The 24,890-nt window shown below is 36.9% G+C and overlaps 1 protein-coding gene across 4 annotated transcripts in view; it reads right to left on the reverse strand.

Moving 5' to 3' along the window:
* RASAL2 (RAS protein activator like 2) overlaps positions 1-24,694 on the reverse strand; it is a 244,807-nt gene extending 220,113 nt beyond the window's left edge. For 3 of the 4 annotated variants that reach the window (XM_006907785.3, XM_015586235.2, XM_025043938.1), the window contains exon 1: positions 24,407-24,693. In XM_006907785.3, coding sequence (XP_006907847.2) covers positions 24,407-24,608 — 202 coding nt within the window. In that variant the 5' untranslated portion in view covers positions 24,609-24,693. Of the gene's footprint in view, positions 1-24,406 lie in introns of all 4 variants that reach the window. The other variant, XM_015586236.2, reaches the window with a different exon arrangement.
* Between the last annotated feature and the right edge of the window lie 196 nt (positions 24,695-24,890).

Below are 24,890 nucleotides of genomic sequence, written 5' to 3' on the forward strand. Positions count from 1 at the left end.
GAGAGAAGGATCAAAAAGGAAAGAAAGGAGGGACGAAGGAAAAGGAGGAAGGAAAAGGAAGGCGGGAGATTAAAAAAGGAAGGACAGACACAGCTACAGAATTAGACACGCCTGGGTTCAAATTTCAACTGCATTATTTAAGAGATGTGTGACCACAGGCAAGATACTTAATCTTTTTAAACATATGTTTTAGAGAATATCACCTGTGTTATAAAAACGTTTATAAGGATTAAATGAGAAAAATAAGTGTCTAATATACACTAGCTAACACACTAAAGGGTCATTAAATATTACTCATCTTCTCCCTCTTCCTTCTCCATAGCTAACAGGGGTAGGAACACAACCAGCTCCTTTCCTGAGTGCTTCTGAGTGGGAGAGAAGCGAGTGCATCTGTTTCCAAAATGTCTTTGGCAATCCAGAAGAGCAGAAATGGTGAATAAAAATGGTACCCCCACTAGACACATCACATATTTTTATTTAGTTAGAAAGGTAAGTATTTGGTATTGGTTTAACCAAATCATCCAAATCACAGCCATGATATTTTTGGCCACAAACAAATCATTTCACAAAATCCTTAACTCTGCTGTTGAGTATTTTGAAGGTCAAAGTATTTGACTATTTGAAATTGTCGGTCAGCATCTAAAGCTGACTCTCTTCCTAAAAGCGCTGACAAGATTTTTCATTCTGTGAAATAAAACTCCCAAACTTTCAGAAAGCCATTTAAAAATTAACAAAGCTTAATTAATCCCCAACATTATTCTCTACTATATGTCCCAAAATATAGAGGCATAACAATAGAAGGTTGTTAGCAAGAAGAGAAAAAAAAGGGAATGGGAGTATATGTGCCTTAGAAATGTTCCAGAAAATCTGCTTAGCCAACAGTAAAAACCGTGCAACGTTCCACAGAAAAACAACAGAGGGAGACAACAGAACTCACTTCAAATGCTCAATCCTTAACGTCCTTAAAAATGCAGTAATTGGAAGAAAGAGAGCAGAGGAAAAAATAACTTCGATTCTGGGAGCAGAAACGGAGCAGCGAGGAGGGGGAGGTTTTATCTCGGTCCCTGAATTCATTCTAAAGTTCTTACTAAGAAAGGATCATATATCTATATGAATCCCCTCTGCAAAAGTTTATTCATCGAATTTCGAAAAAAGAAAAAGAAATCTTGAAACCAAGTCATAAACGTTAGAATCTCAGATCCTGAATAAAAGAAAAATAAATCCCTTCTCTAGGATTAACTGCAGCCTATTGTCTCAAAATCTGGGAAATGAGAATTAAAACCCTTTGGATTTAAATTATCCAATGATTTCCACTGTATTCAGAATGAAAATACCCGCCATAACCCCAAAGGGCCCTAGGTTGTGGCTCCCACCTACTGCTCCCATTTCAGCCCCACTGTGTGCAGGCAGAGCCACAGACCAAGTTCTTGGAACTGTCAAGCTCGTCTTCACCCACAGCTTTGCACAGGCTATTCCCACTGCCTGGGAAGGGCTGGACCTTCAGGTCTCAATTTAAACATATCTCCTCAAGGAAACCTTTCTTGGCTGCCTTATCTTTTAATTTTGTAAGGAAAATGAGTAACTAAGGTTTATTGAAGTAAACCTTAGAAGGTAAATGAAGGTAACTAAGATTTATTGAGTATCTAAGAGTTACTCGGCAACCCTTCACATGATTTCCATTTACTCTTCACAATAAACCTCAGAGATGGGTACTATTCTTATAGATGAGGAACTGACTCGGAGATTAAACAGCTGGTCCAAAGTCACACAGGTAATATATAACAAATATTCGAGCCCAAATTTGTCTAATCCCAAACCCGCAATATTTCTGCTGCACAATATTGTCTCTCGTTCAAACAGAAACTATCTCACTAGGAGGAAATGCTTAATTAAATACAACGCTACAAAAAGGAGAATAGTTTACATAAAGATTTATAAACTGACAGCCTGGATAATTAATTCTGTATTCAGAACTCTCACTTGGTATCTGTATTTCTTTTATGTGAGCAATCAGCTAACCAGAATCATTAAAGGAACAATGGCTATCCTCCTAAGACTTGAGAGCTCGTACGATCTACTTAAAATGCTGCTCTCTCTCCTCTATGCTTTATATACTTGGTATAATAGGTAGATCAGGCAGTTAAATTACAGAATTTCTGTAATTTATGCTAAGGTGTTCAACTAATACATACTCAGGAATGGCAGATTTCTTGGTTGTTTTTTTAATGAAGAGACAAGGTTTTTAACATTCTCCAATTAAGGTGAATAAACTGATACAATACTGAGGTGACGTTAATTTGAAAAAGCAATTCACAAGCACTTTGTTAATATATTTTACCTTGGTTTCTCGTTTCCATATGTGCCTAACTTCCCAACTAGGGCTGTAACTGTAGAGGGCAGAGCCTTTAACCTACCCAAGTCCATGACACCTTGCAGTGGAAGGACTCAACATATTTTTTAAATGCCAATTATTAGAAAAAGAAACCAATTTTATTTTATATCCCCTGCTCAGTTTTAAAATAGGTCCACAAACTTTTTAGCATTTCTTCCATTAAAATACGAATCCTAATTCTCTCCTGTTAAGGGTGGTTGGGTGTCATGACTCCCTTTTAAGGAAAAGAAAGTGGAAGTAACTTCATATAATTTCCAAGACTATGTCGTAAAAGGCATGCCCCTCCCTCCTGGCTCCCTCTTTTGGATCACTCACTCTAAGGGTCACAAGCAGCTATGTCCCGAGAACACCCCAACAGCTCTACAGAGAGGTCCACGTGGCTGGGGACTGAGGCTTCCTGCCCACAGCCAGTGCGAAAGTGAAGTCTAACAACAGTCCTGAGAGTGAGCATCACCCTGCCCTAAACACAGCTTCAGATGGATGACTACGGCCTGGCTGACATCATGGCTGCAATGTTATGACACCCTGAGACAGAACAACCCTGCTAACTGGCTCCTGAAATTCTGCCCCACACAACTGTGTGAGACAATACATGTTCACTGTTGCTTTAAACTGCTAAATTTGAGGGGTCTGTTATACAGCAATAGATAAAGAATTAAGAAATCTCTCAATTATTAAATTCCACACAATATTTCTTATAAACATCTGCCTCAAAATGTTCCTTCCCAGTACTCATCAAAATCTTGGGGAGCAAGGTAGCTATTTATTTATAAAAGCCCCCCCCCACCACCGCCATGCTCCTGTACACCTCCCTCTGATTTGACAATCACTGATAAAGAACATAATTATCTGAAAATAAACGGAGTGCCCTTTAAGTGTTGAGTACAGTAAGAAAGATGAGGGGCTTCGCCTGACTTAGACAGCACCCAGGCTCTGCTAGGACCCCTGGCTGGCATGACTTACGTACACCTTACAGGACTGCCCTACGCTCTTTCACAGAAGTCCGATGGACAGGCTCTCATAGGGGCCAGGGTAAGAGCCCTACCCAGAACTTGTATGGAAACTCGAATACACTAAAGAGCCTAATTACATATAAGACAAATTTTCAAAATGTTTTAGAGAGTAAAACATTTAAGTAGAGCAACTTAAATTATCCCTTCCCCCAAACATGTCTCCACCCAAAAAGGAAGGAGAAACAGCCAAGAACATGGAACTGTTTTCTAGTGGCACTTTTTTAGATTAAGTGAATAATCTTCTGTACACATGCCACATTCAAGTCTGTCCTGCTGTTCAGAGGGTTGCCAGGTTTACTGGTGGCTGATACAATGAGACCAAAGTGATTATGAAAACGCAGATGACAGGTGTTTTGTTTCATGTCATTTAGACCCCTCCCCGCAACTCCCCGCAAAAAAAAAGAAGGCAGAGTCCTTAGGAAAGTTTACTAAGGAGCTGGAAGGTGAGGAAGAGAAGGGACACAGTAAGAGGAAGATGACAAATGAAACACTGAGCTCTAACAGACACCAAATTATACCAAATTACATTCTTAACTCGTGGATTTCACTTTCCTGCCCCAAACTCTTACAAAATATCATAAATTTCCGAATTGCAAAAAGTAAATGAAAGTAACATAAAAGTCGTACAAATCATACAGTTACAGCATTCATTCTCTAAACCTCGAGAAAAATTCATCCTGCTGTTCAAATTCTATCTCCAAGTTAAACACCAGAGAGATATCTTCCCACTTTACACAGGTATCATTCATCAATTCATCACTGGGGAACTGCTTCTACTATAGTACTGAACTGTTACTTAAAGTTGTTAATCTTCTCTTTTCTTAAGCACCTATCTACACTGTGAAAATAACGCTCATCGCAAAAATTTCAGAATCCAAAAATTCACATTCTCCCATATTTCGACCTTAGTTCTATTCGCCAGATGTAATGGTCCTCAGGTTTCTTGTGTATCCAATTAGAAGTTATTGTGTATTCAATTAGAAGTTATTTACTTTTCACATGCTTGTATTCTGTTTACTTCTGAAGGGAGGAGTCATGTTTTATATTTATCTGTACCCCACCTGGCACCTTGCATATAGCAGAAAACAAATATTTGTGGATTTAATTGTGACTGCAAAGTACCTGCTGTTTATTTGTTCCTGGAATTAACAACTCCAATAAACAAAGTTTGCTTGTTTGCACACTTTTCATATAACCTGAAATAAATCTACTAAACTCATGTCACAGTGTCCACAAGATAACTGGAACTAAAAACATAAGCTGTATATTTAAATACAATAGTAAAGTATTTGATCCTGCTGGAAAACAATCTTAAGTGTCCCACATGGTATCTTATCACAGTAACGCTGCATATCTGGAAATGATATCTAGTAATTTATATTATCCTCACTTATGACCTATTCACTTTTAGATTACTAACAACACTAACAAACTTGCTTATCTGATCTGCAAGCCTACAGAAGATCAGAAAGAAATAAAGAGAGAGTGATTAAAACTGGTATGCTACGCTGACAGTGGGATGTTAGATTTTAAAAAGCCTCCAAATGAAGAGACAAGGACCAGAAAAGGAGATATAAAGACTCAAGAAAAGAATGGTCTGATCAGCATTTTTATATAGGGATGAGCAGTCTCACCATGTTGAAACCCACTGAGGGCATTCTAGTAGAATGTCATCGCTGATTTTTATAAATAAGTTGAGGTAATGCGGCATTAGTGGCTAAGAGTTCAGGCTCTGTGGTCAGATTGCCCAGAAGTTACTGTCACATTCTGCCACTCACAAATCATGTGATCTTGGAAAAATTAAAATTAGTTTACTTCCCTGGGGATAACTCACCTAATCCTTAGTCTAAAGATACTAATATCTAATTAGTGGACAAATAAGGAAATAAAATAAAATTTCAGTTTAATGCCCAGTTTCTGTAAAAACCATCACCACTACTACTCCCAACAGTTATAAAGAGAATGTTAAATTAAGTTCGGTGTATACTTTCCAAGAGGCAAAAAAACGAATTCGAATATTCCCATCCAAGAAGCTTGCCCTTAAAGGGTCTTGGCACTTAATGGGTTATGCTCTAATTATCTGGAAATTTAATTATATAAATTCATCTCGTAGCCTGACAAAAAATACTATTTGCAATTGGGTTTTAAGTGTAAAAAAAGAAAAAGGGAGGAAGGAACCTATGACAGGTAAAGCAAAGTCAGAAGACCAAGATTAATATTTGATTATATCTGCCCAATAAGGTGAAGAAAAAAAATCTTTAGCCTTGAGGTTTTTTCCCACAAAGGTAACATCCAAAGATTGGAACTAACTCCGATGTACTGGATGCGACATTTGGCTTCTTTATATTTCCCATATGAAAAACTACTCAAGTCAATATACACTGCAGTCAAAACAGTGTTCAAGATTAGACTTACACAAAATATACAAAAAAATAATAAATTCTCACACAAAGAGGCAATGTGGTCGAAGGTACATTCCATTTCCTCTGTAACCTTGAGTTTCATTTATTTCCTCTATGTAGTTCAAATGAAATTTCAAAAAGATGTGTTCTTCCCAAATAATCTACCCTTGAAATTTTACAAATCAGAGAAAGCACTATTAATGACAGAAACGAATGCTGTATCATGATTACTTGCTACCTGGGGATGGAAAGAGTTAGTGCTGTTTTTGTTATTCCCACAGGTAAAAAAAAGGGACTACCGCTTCTTTATGCCTTTAAATGCTCCAATTCAGAAGAGAAGCATTTCTCATGCTGCCTAATTTTTAAAAGGCTGTATATGTCACTAAAACTCGACAATTCAAAGCCAAGAGAAAACACTGAGCTTAAACATACTTAAATACACTATAATTGAGTACTGGATAACTGTGGTTGTTAGAAGGAAAGTTACTTTAAAAAATATAACCTTTGATAAGACCACTATACCCTGCTATCTGTGACACATCTGGAAATAAAATTGATCAAAGAAGAGTAGACTCAACCTATAATCTACAGGTCATACATGACTGAGGGGAAAAGTAGCCATAAAATGAAGGACCAAAGAATGAAAAATAGTCCTAATTCCCTAGCTGCTCTAAGTGGATGTTTGCTTCTCTTGCACTGAAGGCCGGGCCTAAGTCAAACCACTGAGTCAGTTTTACTCAGAGTCATGAGGAGGCAGACTGCATATGACAGCATGCTGTGTAATGTATGACACATCCTATTTCTGAGCACAGACATAAAACATTAAACAATGTTAACAAAAGTCATTATGGGGACTGAATGAATGAAACTGTTCCCTTCTTCTCTTCGCTCCCCACAGCATCTCCCATGGATTATGAAGAACAATTTTCAAATGGTAATGAAAGTAGAAATCCCTTTAAGAGGCAGTTGGGTCATAAAATATACTTACTCTTGAAGTTTGCCCACATTTTTATTTAAGTAGATTTCGACTGAGAGAATTTTAATAAACTATTCAACATGACTACTTGCACATGGCTAAATTTTTTTTAAGTGAACAAAAAAGTCCACCCTAAAAGAATGGTGTTACTTTCCATCTTACTCACATAGAGTATACAAACACAGTGCATAGCCCATCCCAGCTGGTCAATAATATCATGCAGCAATACTGTTGGACTATAGAATTTTGACTCTATCTTGCTATGCCAACCTAGTGAACTAATTGGACCCATCTTTCTACTTACAGTATTTACAGTCTACAACCTTTAAAATTATATATTTTATATCTTTGCATGTGTTTGAGACTTACCATGTTGACCAGACTATAGGTTATTTGAGAACAGGAACCATGACTTCTACTTTCAAGTATAGAGTACAAGTTAAAAGCACAGGATCTGGAGCCATACCACCTGGGTTCAAATGGAAGCTCCACCATTAGCTTTGTGACCTTGACCAAGATATTTATTTACCTTCCATATGACTCAGTTTTCTCATCTGCAAAATAAGGATTACAGGATATGGTTGTTGTAAAAATCACAGGAGTAATAAATTCTGAGTACCTGAAGAAGTGTCTGGCACATAGTAATCACTATAAAATTTTAGTTATTATAATTATCTGAATCCCCTATAATACTTAGCACCAAGCCTTAGTCCTTTACATGTTCAAGTATTTGCCAACTGGCTAAAACATGTACAACTGTATCAATGATATAATTTCCCTCATCACCGCCATAATAATTTATGGACAATGAAGTGTCTACTGTTCAAGAATGCCTTTCTTAACTAGAAATAGTCGAGATGGTTTGCTCATTTAGTCTAATATGTAGCATCATATATCCCTACTTTCCAATCTAGTGTTAGAGCACTTTTCATACATAGTTTTTAAAAGCAAACTACTATGATATAAAACTTTAAATACGTTGTTATATTTTGTGTGTAGTAGGGAGACTGTCCTGAACCCAATCCAGTATCTCTGTAGCTCTAACTCACAAGACAATACAGTCCTAAGAACTTTAATTCATGAGATGTTTGGGTTAGCAAACATTTACACCATGGGTAGGAGAGGTGTGAGAAAAGTAATTGGTAATAAAACTAGAATCACGGCCTTCTAAAAACTAGTGAGGAAGATGATACTGCCATGAAAAGGATGCAGATGTGTATGCCGGAGAGTTTGCGGAGAAGGAATTGGAAAATAACTCCTAAAGCACAACACGGATTCTTCAGTTGTTTGTTCAAACCTGCTCGACAGTCCCAGCTACTAAGCATGAGAGAGCAGGAAACCTGGGGCAGTCCAATTTTAGGTTGGTTAGAATATCACAAACGTTATCGGAAGATAGAAAAGTTTACTGTTATTCTTTTGAAAAATAATTTAAGCTCTTAATTTCAAAAGCAAAACAAAATATAATACTTTTAGAGACATGTTTAATACAGTTTAAAAAAAAGTGTGTTGTTAAAACCACAATGAGATACCACTTCACACACATTAGAAGGCTATTATCAAACAAAACAAAATGAAACAACAAAAAACAAATAACAAGTGTTGAGAAGGATGTGGAAAACTGGAATCCTTGCGCATTACTGGTGAGAATGTAAAATGGACAGATAAATGGATAAACAAAATGTGGTACACACATACACGAGAATATTATTGTTTTAAAAGGGAAGCGCATTGTGACACATACTCTATGAACACATGTCTATGACATGCTGGAAAAGTTAGAAGTACAGGGACAGAAATCAGATCAGTGGTTGCCAGGGGCTGGGAATGGGAAAGGGGGACTGAATATAGGGGGCATGAGGCTACCTTCTGGGATGATGGAAATATTCTCTACCTGCCTGTGAAGGGAATTTACAGTAAGGTTTTTATATTTTAAATCAAGGCCAATTTTGGAAAAGCTGTAGAAGAACAGTATGAGTGAGAGAATATCATGAAGTAGGGACCAGACGGCAAGTTGAAAGCGCAGCTTACCCGTATTTCTTCAGCCCGATAGGAACTAAAATGCAGTCTTTAGAAGCCTTACAGTACTTTCTAGCCTGCTTAAACAAACATTAGATGATCAAAGCCATGAATTTTTATAAAATTCAAGTCCAAGTTGCATCCTCAGGAGAAACCAATAAATAAAATTAACACTATAACTACACATTAGCTTTGTATTATATCTCTCAAAATCTAATTCTTCCCCTATCCCTCAGTGATAACTTTTTTTTCAGTTTTATTGGGATATAATTGACATCCATCACTATGTAAGTTTAAGGCATATAGCATATTTAATTCTTAAATTGAAAATAGATATCTTTTTCTTCTCTGCCTTCACAGATCTCCTGATTTAATCATCTTAAACAGGAGAGCAGTGCATATAACATGTTGAATCTTCTGAAAATGGAGATCTCAAACTTTAATGTGCATCCAAATTACCTGTGTGCTTGTTAAAATTTAAATCCTAGGCACGGTTCCGAGATTTTGATTGGTGGGAGATGGGGGCAGAAAGAGTCCAGGGATCTGCATTTTTAACAAGCATTCGCAGAGATTCTTACACAGATGGTCTGAGAGACTCAATTTTAATAATAAGGGATGAAAGGTTGAATTTGGCACCAATGTTATATGTGATCATGAAATCTAGGATTCTTTATCCACATCCGTGGTATTTCTTACCACTAGCCTCTGGTCAACTTGACTATGACTTAAAGATAAAATTAAATTTTAAATAATACACAACTAAATGGTCCAGAGTAGTGTGTGAGCAAAGAAATGGAAATTAGATACTATAGATTCATTTTATGAATAGCCAGGCTAAAAAATTTGACAAATCGGTATCACTAATTCTTCCCTTATGCAAAGACTACACTTATCCCGGTTATAATTTTATATATTATAATGTATGCCAAAATATAAATAGAACTGCACTGATTATAAAAATTCTAGCTCTCCAATATAGGTTTTTCATGCACCACAGAGATACTTCTTTCTGACAACAGTACAGTCAGTTCAGGAGTCATTTGTTTTGATTCATTTTCTTCCTGGATGCGCATTAAGATGATGTACTAGGATGCAAACAGATAAGTGACTTCTCGTGTCATTTTTGACACCCAATCATTTTTACTGCATTCCTACTACAGTCTTCATTCCTGAAGACCTGAAAATATCATTTAAACAAGCAGCATGTCGATTTCGTTTTCTCCATTTTTGACTTAAGCATAGTTAAAGCAGACAGCATCATTTTCTTTTTGACTCAAAGTGTCTCCCAAAATACTTAAGTTTTTCAACTGATGTTGGCTTTACAAAACAAATGAACAGTCTCATACTTGTCTAGACAATGACAGGATTGCTGATAAAGCACACTAATTTTGTCACACTCACCTAAAATTCCAAAACCATTCAGTTGAACATTTCATGAGTCTCAGGCTGGTGGCACATCATTGATTTTTCTCAGCAGGTAACAACAGGAGTCAGCTCCATGGATTCTATGCTCCTTTGAGAAGACTCAGGGTGCCCTTTTTCTTCAAGGTACAGAATACCATAAATAAAAATGAGGCAGTCCTAGAGCCAGGCTCAGCTTTTAAAGAAAATCTATCTCCAAAAAGCTTCCAAAGAACCCCAGAAATGAAAAACAGTATCAGGAAGACTAAAACCAAAAATGAGATAAAGTTAGTGAAAAATGCTGTAAGATAAAAAAGCAGGGCTGGGTGTTTTGTTTCTTCTTTTGTTTTGTTTTAAGCTATGAACAGAGAAACATGACCAAAGCAGAGAGAAGCCTAGGGTTTTGGGGAAAAGAATATAATGACAACAAATGAGAGAAAGCAGAACCATTTGATTTCTCTTAGTACAAAGTAGATGGAACACTGGATTTGAGTCTCTAACTCTGAGCAAGTCGCAACCTGCTTTAAACTCAGTTTCTTCATCTATACCTTTTCTATGTCACAAAGTTGCTATGAGGAACACGAAATGTATATCATACATGCCCAAGAGCTACACATTTTGAAAAAGGAACATTAAGAGGAAATTAGAAAAAAGAGATTAAAATTTTATTCGCAAAATTTCTGAAGGTGACTTACATAAAGAAAATGTTGTACTGATTTTTCATAAAGCAGTTACAGGGAGGTCTCAGAAACAAGAAACCAGTAAGTCTGATGACACCTGAAAAACTTGAAAATGTATTATAAATAACAAGTGATTTGTGAAAAGATGGGGAAAGGAGGTTACTGGAATCCTGCTCTGACTCTCTGGAATACATTAAAAGAACCTGAAAGACTCATATTCCAGATCTTAATTGCGCTTTATTTATAAGAACTTGCTATTTGCTTCGCTCGAGGTATATTTTATTTTTAAATATATGTAAGTTTATTTTAAAATGCAGTTACTTGGAAGACACATTTAAGGGCTTTTTTAACTAAAATATGAAAACATCATACAATGTTAAACAAAATGGGTTAGAGTTCATCTCGAAAATTGAACCTGATTGAGATGGTTCAGTCAAAACATCAAAAAGATTACTATTTATTGCAGCATCATTTACTTTATTACTCAAAGATTCCCAGTTAACTCTATTAGAGAAAGTTAATGAGAATATCAGGAGGACACAGTACACCTAAATGTTTATGTCCCTAATAACAGATATACTGTATTAAATCATCTTTAAAGATGAATTGATCGGAACGTAAAACTGTAACTCACTTCCCACTGCTAAACTGCCCACAGCTCAAAAGAATCAGAGATCTTGAAAAACTAAAATCTATTAGTAGGAAAGAAGTTAGAGTTCAGAGCTGATTCACACAGGTTACTGTGTATGAATCATGCTTTAAGTGTCTGAGACCTTGAATAAGTTTAAATTATTAAGTTTAAATTATGAAGCATATGCACCATAAAGATAACCAGGTTCAAGAGAAACTAAGACAAAAGCAAACCAAGCCCACCAAGAAGCCATGGTCCTGGCTTTTAGAGAAAAATATGTGAACTCTACGAATATCCTAAAATGTTAGACTGGCTAAGCTGTGATCAATGTTTGGGTTTACTTGGTTTTATGAAAGTGGATTCTCTTTTCATAATTACTGATATTAAATCGGAGAGACGTTTGAAACATAAATAGTAGAATAAATAAAGCTATGCCTCAAATGAATACAACTCATGGTTCTTAAGACTGTACGGACTCTTAATTCTGGCATTCTCACTGACTGGATTAAACATAAATAATGAGCCTAGAATGTCATGATTTTATAGGAAAAAACTATTTTCATATTTTGTATTACTGCTAAAAATACATAATTAGATAGCTAGCAGACTTTAACTTTTTTAAATATAGATGTATTCACACCACTCACCCACCTACAGCTGTCTCATGTCGTCTACAGTTAATCAAACTTGGACAACTCTACAAAGGTGTTCAATAACATCATGACATCCAAAGTATATCCAGTAGATCAAATGTCGCTATTTTATAGTTATGGTGCTATATAAAACACATGCGTAAACTACAGTTTCAAGGTTCAAATTAACAAACACCACACTGAATGCTTTTTATAATAAGAATTTGAATTGTTTATCTGTGAGAAGCCAAACTGTGTAGTACTTAAGAGTATAGAGAGTGAACTGCCTGGATTCTTATCCCACATCAGCCACTTATTTGCTGTATAACATTGCAAAAATTCCTTTACACCTCTATGGCCCTCATTCCTCAACTATGAAATGAGGACTATAATAGTATTTACCTCATGGGGTAGTTATGAAGATTAAATAAATTAATAGCATAAAGCACCTAGAAGTGTGCCTGGTTAATAGTAAGCACCCAAAAAGTTTTACTGTCATTATTGTTATTATAATTATGCTCATGATTGTAACTATTAGAGTTAAGATTACTACATAGGGTAATTAACATTACCACTGACAATTTGAAAAACACGAATATATCTACTAAGAATATAAAAGAAGAACTTGAACAGACATTTCTCCAAAGAAAATATACAAATGGCCATTAAGTACATGAAAAGATGCTCAACATTACCAATCGTTAGGGAAATGGACATCAAAATCACAATAATATATCACGTCACTATTATAATAAAAAAGAATGGAAAATAAGCGTGGGCAAGAATGTGTAGAAATTAGAAACTTTCTGCATTGCTGGTAGGAATGTAGAAAGGTACAGATGCTGTGGAAGTTTGGCAGTTTCTCACAAGGTTAAACATGGAACTACCATCAGACCTGGCAATTCCACTCTAAGGTAGATATCCAAAAGAATTGACAGCAAAGTGATATTTGCACATCGTGTTCAGCAGCATTATTCACAATAACCCAAAAGGTGGACCCAACCCAGTGTCCCCCAACATATTAATGGATAAACAAAATGTGATATATACACATAAGGGAATATTATTCAGCCTTAAAAAAATGAAATTTTGATATAAGCTACAAGGATATATGCTACAAGTGAAACAAGCCAGAAACAGGACAATTATTGTATGATTTCACTTTGTAAATCTTTGTAAAACATAATTTTATATAATGTGCTCACAAGTAAATGTAATAATATTACTGGGTATATAAGGGAAACATTATCATTGCTAGTTAAGTTACAGGAAAAGAAAGATTATCGGCCAACAGACATTACAAAATAAAGCCTCTCTTAAGTTGAGCATGACAATCAAGGTGTACACCAAAAACCTTAAGTGCAAATAACTAAAAATCTCTTAAACTGATTTAGAATGTACTGAGGACTTTCCGACCTGAATGAAACAGCAAGAAATATGGCCACACCAAATCATCTGGAGTATCTTTCTATATTAATGGGAATCACCACACATGATACTATTTTTTCTTAACCACGATAAAGCTAGATTCAAAATAAGTACATAAATCTTTTTTCTGTAGAAAGGAAAACTGCTATGAAGTCTTTATGAGATGAGAAAACACTAAAGGTAGTCATTTTTTAGATATTTGAAACATCTTTTGTTAGCTGGCAGCTATGGTACTGGCCATCTTTTCTAGGTCTGTTGATACAGGCTAATCACCAATCACTTGGGCAAAACTGGCCCTTGTCTACACAGGAACATGCACTAGAAAGGCTTTGTTTCCTCACTCAGGGGCTTTCATGAAACTTACAAATACATAGAAAACTGTGCATAGTCAAGCCTAAGAGAAATATGGGAACAAAATAGTTATACATTATATCCTACCCAAATTTAATTCAAACAAAATTCCTACAAATCTCCACAATATTAATTGAATATCAAATTCTTTTCAGTCTCATATTGCTCTACATCATTTCAAAAAATTAAACTACTTTGTTCCTTTCTAAGTCTGCTACTTTGTGACTTAGCAAGGCATGCTCATGGGTGTATATTATATACTATACAAAACAGCCTCAGTGGTCCCCAATCTCTGTGGCACCAGGGACCAGTGCTCCTAGAGAATCTAATGCCTGATCTGCTGTGGAGCTGAGGCGGTGATGCTAGCGCTGGGGAGCGGCTGCAAATACAGATGCAGCTTTGCTCACTTGCCTGCCGCTCATCTCCTGCTGTGCAGCCTCATTCCTAACAGCCTCATTCCTAACAGACTGCTACTGGTCCATAGCCCAGGGGATTAGGGACCCCTGAGCTAACTGATTAAAAAAAAAAAAATCGAGGCATGATTTCAACTATATGGCACTCTGGAAAAGGCAAAACTATGGAAGCAGTAAAAATTATCAGTGGTTGCTAACGGGTAGGGAGTAGGGGTTACGGAGAGATGGACACAGCACAGAAGACTTTTAGAGCAGTGAAAATACTCTCTCTGAGATACTATAATGTCATTATACATTTGTCTAAACCCAAGCAATGCACAATACCAAGAGCAAACCTAGTGTAAATTACAGACTTTGTGTGATAATGACATGTTAATTAGGTTCATCAATTGCAATAAATGTGCCACTCTGGACAGAGATGACGAAAACGGGGGAGGCTGTGCGTGTGTGGACACAGCTGGTATACGGGAAACCTCTGAACCTTCTTCTCAATTTTGCTGTGACTCTAAATCTGCTCCAAAAATATAAAGTCCTTTAAAAAGAAAATGTGGTTAACTGGTTAATGATCTATATAAACCATGATTTTTCAGAGGACAATTCCTATTCCTGCCTTTTTTTCTGAATGTTTAAAAGTACTGTTGTCGAGGGGAGGGAGGAGGGAGGAGATAGATGGGGGAAAATTTTTAAATAATTTCTTTGATTAAATTTTAAAAAATAAAAACAAACAAACAAATAAATAATAAAATTACTGTTGTCATTACCATTAGTTCTTGTTGCCATTCTTTGAATTTGGCTTTGCGTGACATTATAATAAACTTCCTTAGAACATACCTAAATTAATCCCACGCTAAAAACTCAGATATTAACACAGTACTATATAAGTTACACATCTCAGTTGTTCATCAAGCTACAATCAAGTGAACCTATATTCAAATCATGTTCAGAAGAACTTTCATGAATGTCAATTCCTTCTTAATACTCTGAGAAACAAAGAGTTCTAGAAACAGGACATGAACAGCTGAGATGAAAGCCACCAACTATGTTCTTAGGGTATCTAAAACATTACGTGTCTGTGTCAGGTTATTTCAGTTGGAGTGTCTAATGTAGTATAAATAAGGCCACGGTCATGGATTTGACCTTTAGCAGACCAACTGCTTTGACTCTACTATACTCATGCCCTTCTCTTATTCACTTGGAAATATACCATTAGTCAAAAAGTACCACCACTGGCAAAACAACTCAGTTTTTGATGGGCAGTCTTATAAGCATAAGAACTCTGAGGACATTTAATATGTGCTAAATAATGTTTAAAGCACTACATGAAATCTACATAAAAATACTTCAATATGCTGAAAGTAGCAGCACAGAAGTAGGACTTTAAGTTACAAACCATACTTTCATATAATTTGTAGCAGGAACTGCTTTCCAGGAAGGTCACACTAAACTGGCACTAAGTCTCAGGCCTTCAAAAGCATACTCTTCTGGGAACTCAGCCTAAGGAAAAAATTCAGAATCAATTCAAACATTTGCACACAAAGATAATCAGTAGACTATTAATACAAAAATTTTGAAAAATGTTAATGTCTAAAGTTGGATAATGGTTGGATAAGTCACGTTAGTCATTAACAAATTATATTTTCATATTATAAAGCCTCTGTAATAAAGCAGTGTGATACTGGCATATGACAGACCAAGAGAACAGAGCAGAAAGTCTTGGAATAAACCAAAATACAAATGGCAATCTAGTAAAGGATAGAGGAGTCATCTTAAATCAGTAGGGGAAAGATAAATTATTCAACAAATGATGTCAAGACAACTGGAAAGCCATCTTTCTAAAAACGAAGTTGCATCCATATCTTGTACCTTATTCCAGGATGAATTCCAAATGGAGCAAAGATTTCAATGCAAAAAGTGAAAACAAAGAAGCACTAGACACACCATGGGAGCATTATCTTATAACCTCAGATTAGGAAAGGCCATTCTAACTGTGACATAAAACCAAAAAGCTGTAAAAGACGGATACATTCGACTGCATAAAAATAATTTCTTCATAGAGGCAAAAAAAAAAAAGGTGGGGGGGAATATACTTGCAACTCATGGCGGAGAAAGGGTCCTTTATTTAAGATAGCAAGAGTTCCTACAAATCACTAAGGAAGAGATCCAACCTATTAACATTGGGCAAAAGATATGTATAGCTCACAGAAAAGGATTTATTTAAATGGCTGTTTAAGATATTCAATCATACTTAATACAATATAAAAAATTAAAATTAAACTATTTTTCACCTTTTAGATTGTCAGATTCAAAAAGTCTTGATAATTCCCTATGTGTGGGGAGAGAGGCACCCTCTCACACTGCTGGTGAAGGATCAATAGGTAAAACTCCTGAGAAGAGGAATTTGGGAATATCTTTCAAAATTACAAATATACATATCTTTGACCTAGCAATTCTATGATTTTTTTTCTTATAGATGGCTTATATTCAAGATTCACTGCCTTATCGCTTGTACCAGCAAGACTTGGGGAATGGTTAAATAAATTATGACTAATCCAGGCATTATGTAGCCATAAGAGGAATGAGGAATTGCTTTACACATTGACAGGAAAATATATCCAAGATATATTAATATATTAATATCTTGTGTGTGAAGTGGGGATATGAAAGAGGAATAATACAAGGTGTAGATCAGTTCCTATAACGGGTTATCATTTGTGTCGAAAAGGAGAAAAAAGCAGTTGCACGGTAAAAGTTACAGTGATATCAATTCAGATGAAAGCAACTAACGACTGGCCCCAGACTCCCAGAACTCCTAGCCAACCCCCTTTCCGGGCCTGCTCCAGTCATTTCGTTAACCTTGCAAAAACCACGACAATATTTTTTTAATCTAAATTTCTTGGACCCCACTATTGGAAGAGTTTTTACTTATCTATTTATCTGCTTCTATGTACATGGACTAGGTATGGAAGGGTACACAAGAACATTAACCATTTATTGATTACGTGGAAGGGACAATGATTGCCTGCCAGATGGCAAGTAAGGGGTGACGGAGGAGGGGTGACAGAGACCTCAGGGACACCCTCTTATACCTTTTGAATTTTGAGAGAAGAAAATATATTACCTATTTTTAAAACTGAATTTAAAACCAAAAATATATTTGAAAAAATTCTAAACATTTTCAAAAAATAAGAAAAGACAGTTAGTAAAAAGGCAGGAAACAAAATATATGTTGTATGATAGCAAATATGCACAAATAAGTACATTTTTACACAGAAAAGACTAGACTACAATAAAATATTAAAAGAACAGTTATCTCTGAGAGATGGAACTACAGATAATTTTAATTTTCTTTGGATTTTTTATAAGGTATTTTTTAATGATATGAATTAGAGGTTAGAAATCAAAAGGGAAGGTAGAAAGTTACTAGGGATTATCTAGGGTTCTAAGCATCATAAAGGAAACATTCAAATTTCTTAAAACATCACTTCCAATCTCAGAATACAGAATTTATGGATAAAGAATTGAGGAAAGCAGAGACGAAAATATCTAATGTGTCCTCCAGTCTACTTCTTAAGGATCGCTATGAGATTATTCTCATCCTCCTACTTTCTGGATGTTTTGCCCATTTTTGTTTTCTGTTACCTAGGTAATGGTACTTCCAGCATTTCCCTTAAAGACTGTGAAACTGACAATCTGCTATTTCTCACTGTTGAGTGTGCCTGACCTCCAGCTCTAAAAGGCCATCTCCCTAAGGGAAGCAGTAAGATCTAGAAACTAAAACAGGAGGCTGAGGAATCTGAGGTTAAGGGTTCTAATCCTGACAAACTGTGGAATTTGTCTCCAATTTTGGGAATAAGTTGCACTTCCTGAACCAGTTTCCTCAATGAGGAAACAAAGGATTGTTTTAAAAAGTATTCAGGACGATCAACTTTACAGTTTCTTTTTAACTTTCCACACTATTCTGAATTTTGTTTTCTTGCATTATGTATTTTCCTCTCTAAATTTTCAGTCTCCCAAACAGAATCAACGTGGTTTAACAATCTCTTAGACTCTTAAGCAGGGTCAGGGGTACTTTTAGAAAGCCTACTAAAAATGACACCATGTAAACAGAATTTTAGCAATACTGAAGACAATTTATGGAGGAGTATGGATGCAATCAAATCTAAATGGGACCCTTACGAGCAAAGTAGACACAGTCAAGTAATCAATGTAACCAACACTTGGTAAGGTAAAACTCAGACTCCCAACATCTGAACCCTGCTGTAAAGATAAGAGGATAACTTCTGTATCACAGTCTAGGGAATAAAGTTTTGTCATGACTTCAAGGGCTCATTTTTTTACTTCTTCTGTTTATAGTATACCCACTAATACCACTGTGCTGGGCCTCAGGACACCTTTTTATTTTTCCTACTATTTCCATATCACGTACTTCTCGATGGCTGCCTTCTCTCTAGAAAATAAGCTACATTAAATTGGTAAAGGATACTCTACCTACAGGTCTTAAGAAACACTCGATAGCCTTTGGAAAGAAAGGTGTTTTCACAAACACCAGAGAGCAATTATCCCACTGCCAAGACAGGGTGAAGCAATTTCAGCGGTGCCCTCAGCACACGTCAAACTCCTCCTGGTTAACAAGACCCAACGCCTCTCCGGTTACTTAAAAGTTATTCCAATAGGGAGGGACAAGGGAGCAGACAGCTAAATTCTTTCTGGATTAACTCAGTCATTAGTTGAATACTTTTTTGTGGTTCACCTACTTAAAAGGTGATCAAATCACTCTGTGCTACTGAAGAGAGTAATGTGCAAAGAACAAGGACATAAATTCTCTGCTTCACCTCATCTCATTCTTCTAATGGAACAAAGCATTAGAAACCCCTGCACTGCCACCATTTCCTTACAATCTCAGTAAAGCCCACTTTCTTAGTCATGTGAATCCTTTTTCTTTTCCTTAGTAAATCAGAGAAATTAATTTCATTCGACATGACTTGACTGTACATCATTTTTTAAAGTGTATGTACTGAATTTTATCTCAAAAAAATAAAGGCAATCCTTATAAACAAACTATTCTCAAATAAATAGGGGCATTCTAGAATTTCATGTTACCTATATCAGAAAATTTGTACAGGTCCTCAATTCTATACCTGCAATTCCTAAATCCAAAAAGCTCTGCAAACCCTTTTTTCATAACTTCTTTGGCAGCAAAATCTGACCTGCTCTAACATAACACTATTTATAGTCTTAGCAGAAATAGTAACAAGACTGACTCCTAGATGTTGTTCCAGACTCCAGTAAGAGGTTAATGTCACTGTATATATACCATATTTTCTTAAAAAAAAAAAAAAATTGAATTCTGAAAAACTCTAGTCTAAATGGTCTTGGAAAAGAGATTGTGGATGTATAGTTCCATCTCTGAAAATGAAACAGCAATGAAGCAACATGATAAGGGACAGAAAATTACTAAAGGAAATTGTCCTTCCGTAAACGCCACTAGGACACGTGATTAAAATGAGACATACAAATTATTTCTCAAAGGAAGAAAACGGGGCTATCTGAAATCGATATAATTTAAAATAAACAGTGTAAAAGTTCAGTTAACAGTATCTGAGGAAATTAAAACACTTAAGTAACATGAACATGGTTTGAGATGTACTGGGTACACGTTCACTGATTTTCTTCTAGCAAGCAACTAGCTAGAGCACACAAAACTTTTAGTCTTGCTTGAACAATATCATTCATTTATAGATTAAAACAAAACAGGAATTGTGGGGTACATATTTAAGACATATAAGAAGGAGTGATTTGCTAAGAATATTAAGTTAATTATGTTAAGAACATTCTGCATAAGGCCAGTTAGTCACATCTAATTCATACTGGACCAAAATGAAACAACTTCCTAGACTTGTTACTGCTTGCAACATTGTAAGTAAATATAGAGACACAGTATCTAAAAAGACAATAAAATATATCTCATCCTTTGTCTTAATTAGTGAAACATGAGTAATATTACTGATTACAACAGATAAGACTTCTGCCTCCATCAACTCATATGCATGCAGTTCACGATAAACTTTTACTAAATTCCCATTGTCACCCTTCTGGAATTATGTGGCATTTGATGCAGTATAATTATTTCTCTTTTTTAGTTCTGCTTGCTGATAGTACCTGCCTTACCTTTCCAGCAAGTAGGTCCCTATCAGCCATCAATCAACAAGGAGTTGTATATTAGCTTAATATTAGCTTAATGGTTAAGCAATAATGTTGATGTTATTTGTTTTATTAATTGACTATTTTAGATAAACCCTGCTATTACTAAAATTAATATGATTTCTTGGTGATCACTTTATTGTGGCAACTATATTTCCCCTCTAACTATCCAAGAGCACATCCATGTATACACTTGCAGACCTATTGTACTGATGGGTGCTAAGCTCCAAGAGAGGCACCTCTAGAGATTGGTATCTTAAATTTCTCCCAAAGGATGTCCTACACTCGCCATCCATTCATGGTAAAGTAGTTAATTTTAATGTTCTCATTGTTTACCAGAAAGCACAGACAGTGAGGCTGGCTTTGCCGCTCCCGTTTCCTTTTGACTTCGCTTTGAGGCTATAAATATCTGAAAAATGTTCTGCATTTGATGCTCTTGGATTCTGCATCCATATTTAGCTGTTTGTGGCATGCCTTTGTTTAAGCTACTCTACCACCCATACAATCAGTCAGGTTGAGATCCGGATGGTCAAAGTACAGAAAGATCAACATTCAACAGACATTGACTTACTGTGAGCAAGGTACCAATCTGCTAGACATGGTAACAATGAAGGGGGTGGCAAGATAGGAATACAAAGATAAACTTAACAGACTCCCTGGTGTCAAAAATTTTATAGTCTTGACAGGGCGCGGGCACAACTTATTGTAATAATGGAATAAAACAAATGAAACATTTTACAACTAAAAGAAAATGGACAGGACAGCATAAACACTCTCTCTTAGTTGTGTCTCAAAGATGTGCATTTCTTTGTGTTCTAAATATAGATCCGCCCATTATAAAGCTCTGAACATTCCAGAAAAGTTTTCTAAAACACAAAGCTCTGGAGAGAGAGACAGAGAGACAGACAGACAAAGAGAGACAGAGAGAGAGGGAGGGAGACAGACAGACAGAGGTATCAACCAAAGATCCAGACCTGTCGATAGCAAACTCAAAACAGTGCCTAGTCTTCTAAATGTTTCCGTTAAGATGTTCTGGGAAGGGGGGACACGTATTTTTGTTGCTGCTGTTTGTTTGCATACTGATTTCAAACATAAGTGTGCTGCAGAGGATGTGAACCATTGCCAAAAGCCAAAAGCACTTAATACAGCTCCTTATTTTGCACCCTACCTTAAAACCCACATGGCTATATTAGGTTAGGTCTCAAAACTGAATGAGACAGAACTGAGCAAGATCCTCATCCCCACCTTCCTATCTTGTGAAAACATTCCAAACAAATTTACATCTGCCCTCAACATTCCTTCTTCCAAAACTCAGTTCATTGACCTTTTGATTAAAGTGCTCCCCAGAATACCCTGACAATCATGATTTAAATGCATTAAGGGCTTGCTTGGTGCCTGGCCCTGAGAGTCAGGCTGGAATCACTAGGCCAAGTTGTAGGTAAAATAACAGGGCAGGCCATAGAATCAGACAACTCTAAAGCTAAAATGAACCATAGACATCAATTACTCCAGATTCCATATTTTATGTAGAAATCTAGACCCACAGAGTTAAAATTACTTGCCCAAAGTTAGACAACCAATTTGTGGCAAAGCCGGAATGAAAACCCAGGTTCTCAACCCCCAGTGGCATAATCTGGACTAGGTTTCTCAGTTTCTGGATTTCTTTAAAAGACATTACACTCATCAAAGTCTCTTTAATTGCATAGAAGAACCCAGATATTCCAAAACAATCAGGATTTGAATACCCAAAAACAATCAAGTAAACAAGAAAACTAAAACAAACTAGTATTTTCCAAATTGATTTTCTATGGTCCATTATTTTTACTTCAAAGCTCTTCAAAGAGTTATATAATAGGCAATTTAAAAACTACCTAAAAACATAGAAAAGCCAAGAGTCATTAAGACAGTTTTGGAATATTTACATCAAACTAAAGACAGCAAAGCAGTATGCAGAATGAGCAGCTTTAGAGGCAGGAAAGTGGCAGTTCTAAACAGTACATAAAAACAACTTTTGGTTAATTCAATGCAGTAAAAAGTCTGCGACTTCACAATGAAACACACACTATGCATGTGTGTGTGAGAGTATATATACGTATGTATGTGTATACATACATACCTATATATATTTAAAAATACACATACACACACACCTCTCATAAATCTTGCCTTAGGAATGGACAACAAAAACAAGCACATATTTTTTATTGGTTAAATGCAAAGAATGATAGTTAACCTCGGTCTAGAAAATCCAGAGAATAGTTTTAGAAACTGATATGCTGAAATATTATATATACCTATTCTTGCAGTAACACAGCCCTATCTCTGACTTCATTAAAACAAACAGTATGGCAAAGAAGTCTATAAGGATACGAAGGATAGAATGGGAAAATGTGCTAATCACAATATATATTCTAATTCAAGCTCACTTTCAGATTCTCAACCTTGCTATAAACTATCGGCTAAATGGGATTAACAAGTGGATGGAAAATCAGGTACTAAAGTTTTTAATCTGCTGAGAATGAACTGGGTGACCTTGCATGATCTTCCACTTCGCTGCATTAATTATCTCAGTTAATTAGAATAACATCAAGAAGCATATAAACATCAAGCAAAATACAAAATGGTATACATACATACATCCATAAGAACTGGTTATAAGAACTGGATTTTTAGAACCGAAAGGGTCAGTAAAAAATTATTTAATCCAATCCACTCATTTTACAGATGAGAAAAAAGAAGTTAAAAAAGGTGACCTGATCTGCCCCAAGTCACATAGCCACATTAGCGGCAGAAATGAGACGCAAACTCAAATCTCTTAACTCCTAGTTCTGATTTTTCTGATAACGATAGATATGACGTCTTGAAATCAACTGAACTAACTAGAGAGACAACAAAGTCTTGGTCACTCCTGAATAAACATACCCTGTTCGGAAGAATGAAGAAAGAAACATAAGGTGCTCCATCATCGCAGGCCTAGATGCACATGACTGCAGGATAACATCTTTAAGACTGTGTTTGATCCCAGGTGCTTCAAATTTGCCTTCTTAGACTAAGCCACATTACTAACGTCTTTTGTGTTCATGTGAGTTAAATGATAAACATCTTGACATTCCAATATTTTGGAAAGCCACCGTTGAGTCCTGAATGCCAAGATATAAGTCCTTGGGCTATGAGTTTTCAAAACCAGCATGGTTTTCATGCTGCCACAAGGCTCACCCTAATAGGATCTCATCAGTTTTAATTAAAGAGGTGGTTACTAGGAATGCAGAAAGGGAAAGTTTTAGTGTGTTCATCACTTTTAACTTGCTGAGTAGCAATCCAGTCACTTTACAAAGAGAACCAGAAACAATACTGCAATCTGAAATAACCCACACCCCTCAGGATCAGCGGTTGTCTTTGGAGACTGAGGTTCAGAAAGAGCTTATACAGTCTGTTCCCACCAAATAAATACTTTTGGTTTATTTTATTACATTATTATCCCACGCTCTAACCTTCTTCATAATATCATGGTTTCCAGCCTTGCCTCAATCACGAGAAAGAAACGAAAACTCTGTTCACTTGATTTCATGGCGTGTTCCATCAGACGTTCCTGAAGATCGTTTGACAGTTCCCTGTAATCACCTAAGAATTAAGTCTGCATAGCCCAACTCTACCTTAAACTTACTGCAGGTTCCTGAAAAGGTCCAAAGACCGCACTGAGTCACATCTCTACCCAAGTGCGAGTCTGGAGAACTTGTCAGAAATGCATCCAAGAAGAGAAAGAGATGTGGGGAACTGACCCAGGATGAATGGGGACTGAGATCAGGGAATGAATTAAAGCCTGGGCGAAGGAAATATACACCGGCCTCTGTGACGGCCTGTGATCCTTACCGTACACCCGGACCCAGCTCTGTTGCTGGCACACTGACTCCAGAAGAATGCGGTCCAACATGCCACCAGCCACGGCGCCGCTGACGGGGACAACCGCGTCCAGGTCCTCCGGGGGCAGCGGCGAGTCGGACTCCAGTCGCGGGAACATCTCCGGCCAGGATAGCGCCTCCGCGGCTCCTCCGGACGACGGGGAGAGCTCCATGGTGCGCCGGAGGGACGAGGCGGCGGCGGCGGCGGCGTGCACCCGAGCGGCGGCCGGCGCGGACGCGGCTCACCTCCGTCGACGGGGACAACCGCGTCCAGGTCCTCCGGGGGCAGCGGCGAGTCGGACTCCAGTCGCGGGAACATCTCCGGCCAGGATAGCGCCTCCGCGGCTCCTCCGGACGACGGGGAGAGCTCCATGGTGCGCCGGAGGGACGAGGCGGCGGCGGCGGCGGCGTGCACCCGAGCGGCGGCCGGCGCGGACGCGGCTCACCTCCGTCTC

The sequence above is a fragment of the Pteropus alecto genome, unplaced genomic scaffold (genome assembly GCF_000325575.1).
Source record: "Pteropus alecto unplaced genomic scaffold, ASM32557v1 scaffold101, whole genome shotgun sequence".
In the NCBI taxonomy this organism is placed as follows: domain Eukaryota; kingdom Metazoa; phylum Chordata; class Mammalia; order Chiroptera; family Pteropodidae; genus Pteropus; species Pteropus alecto.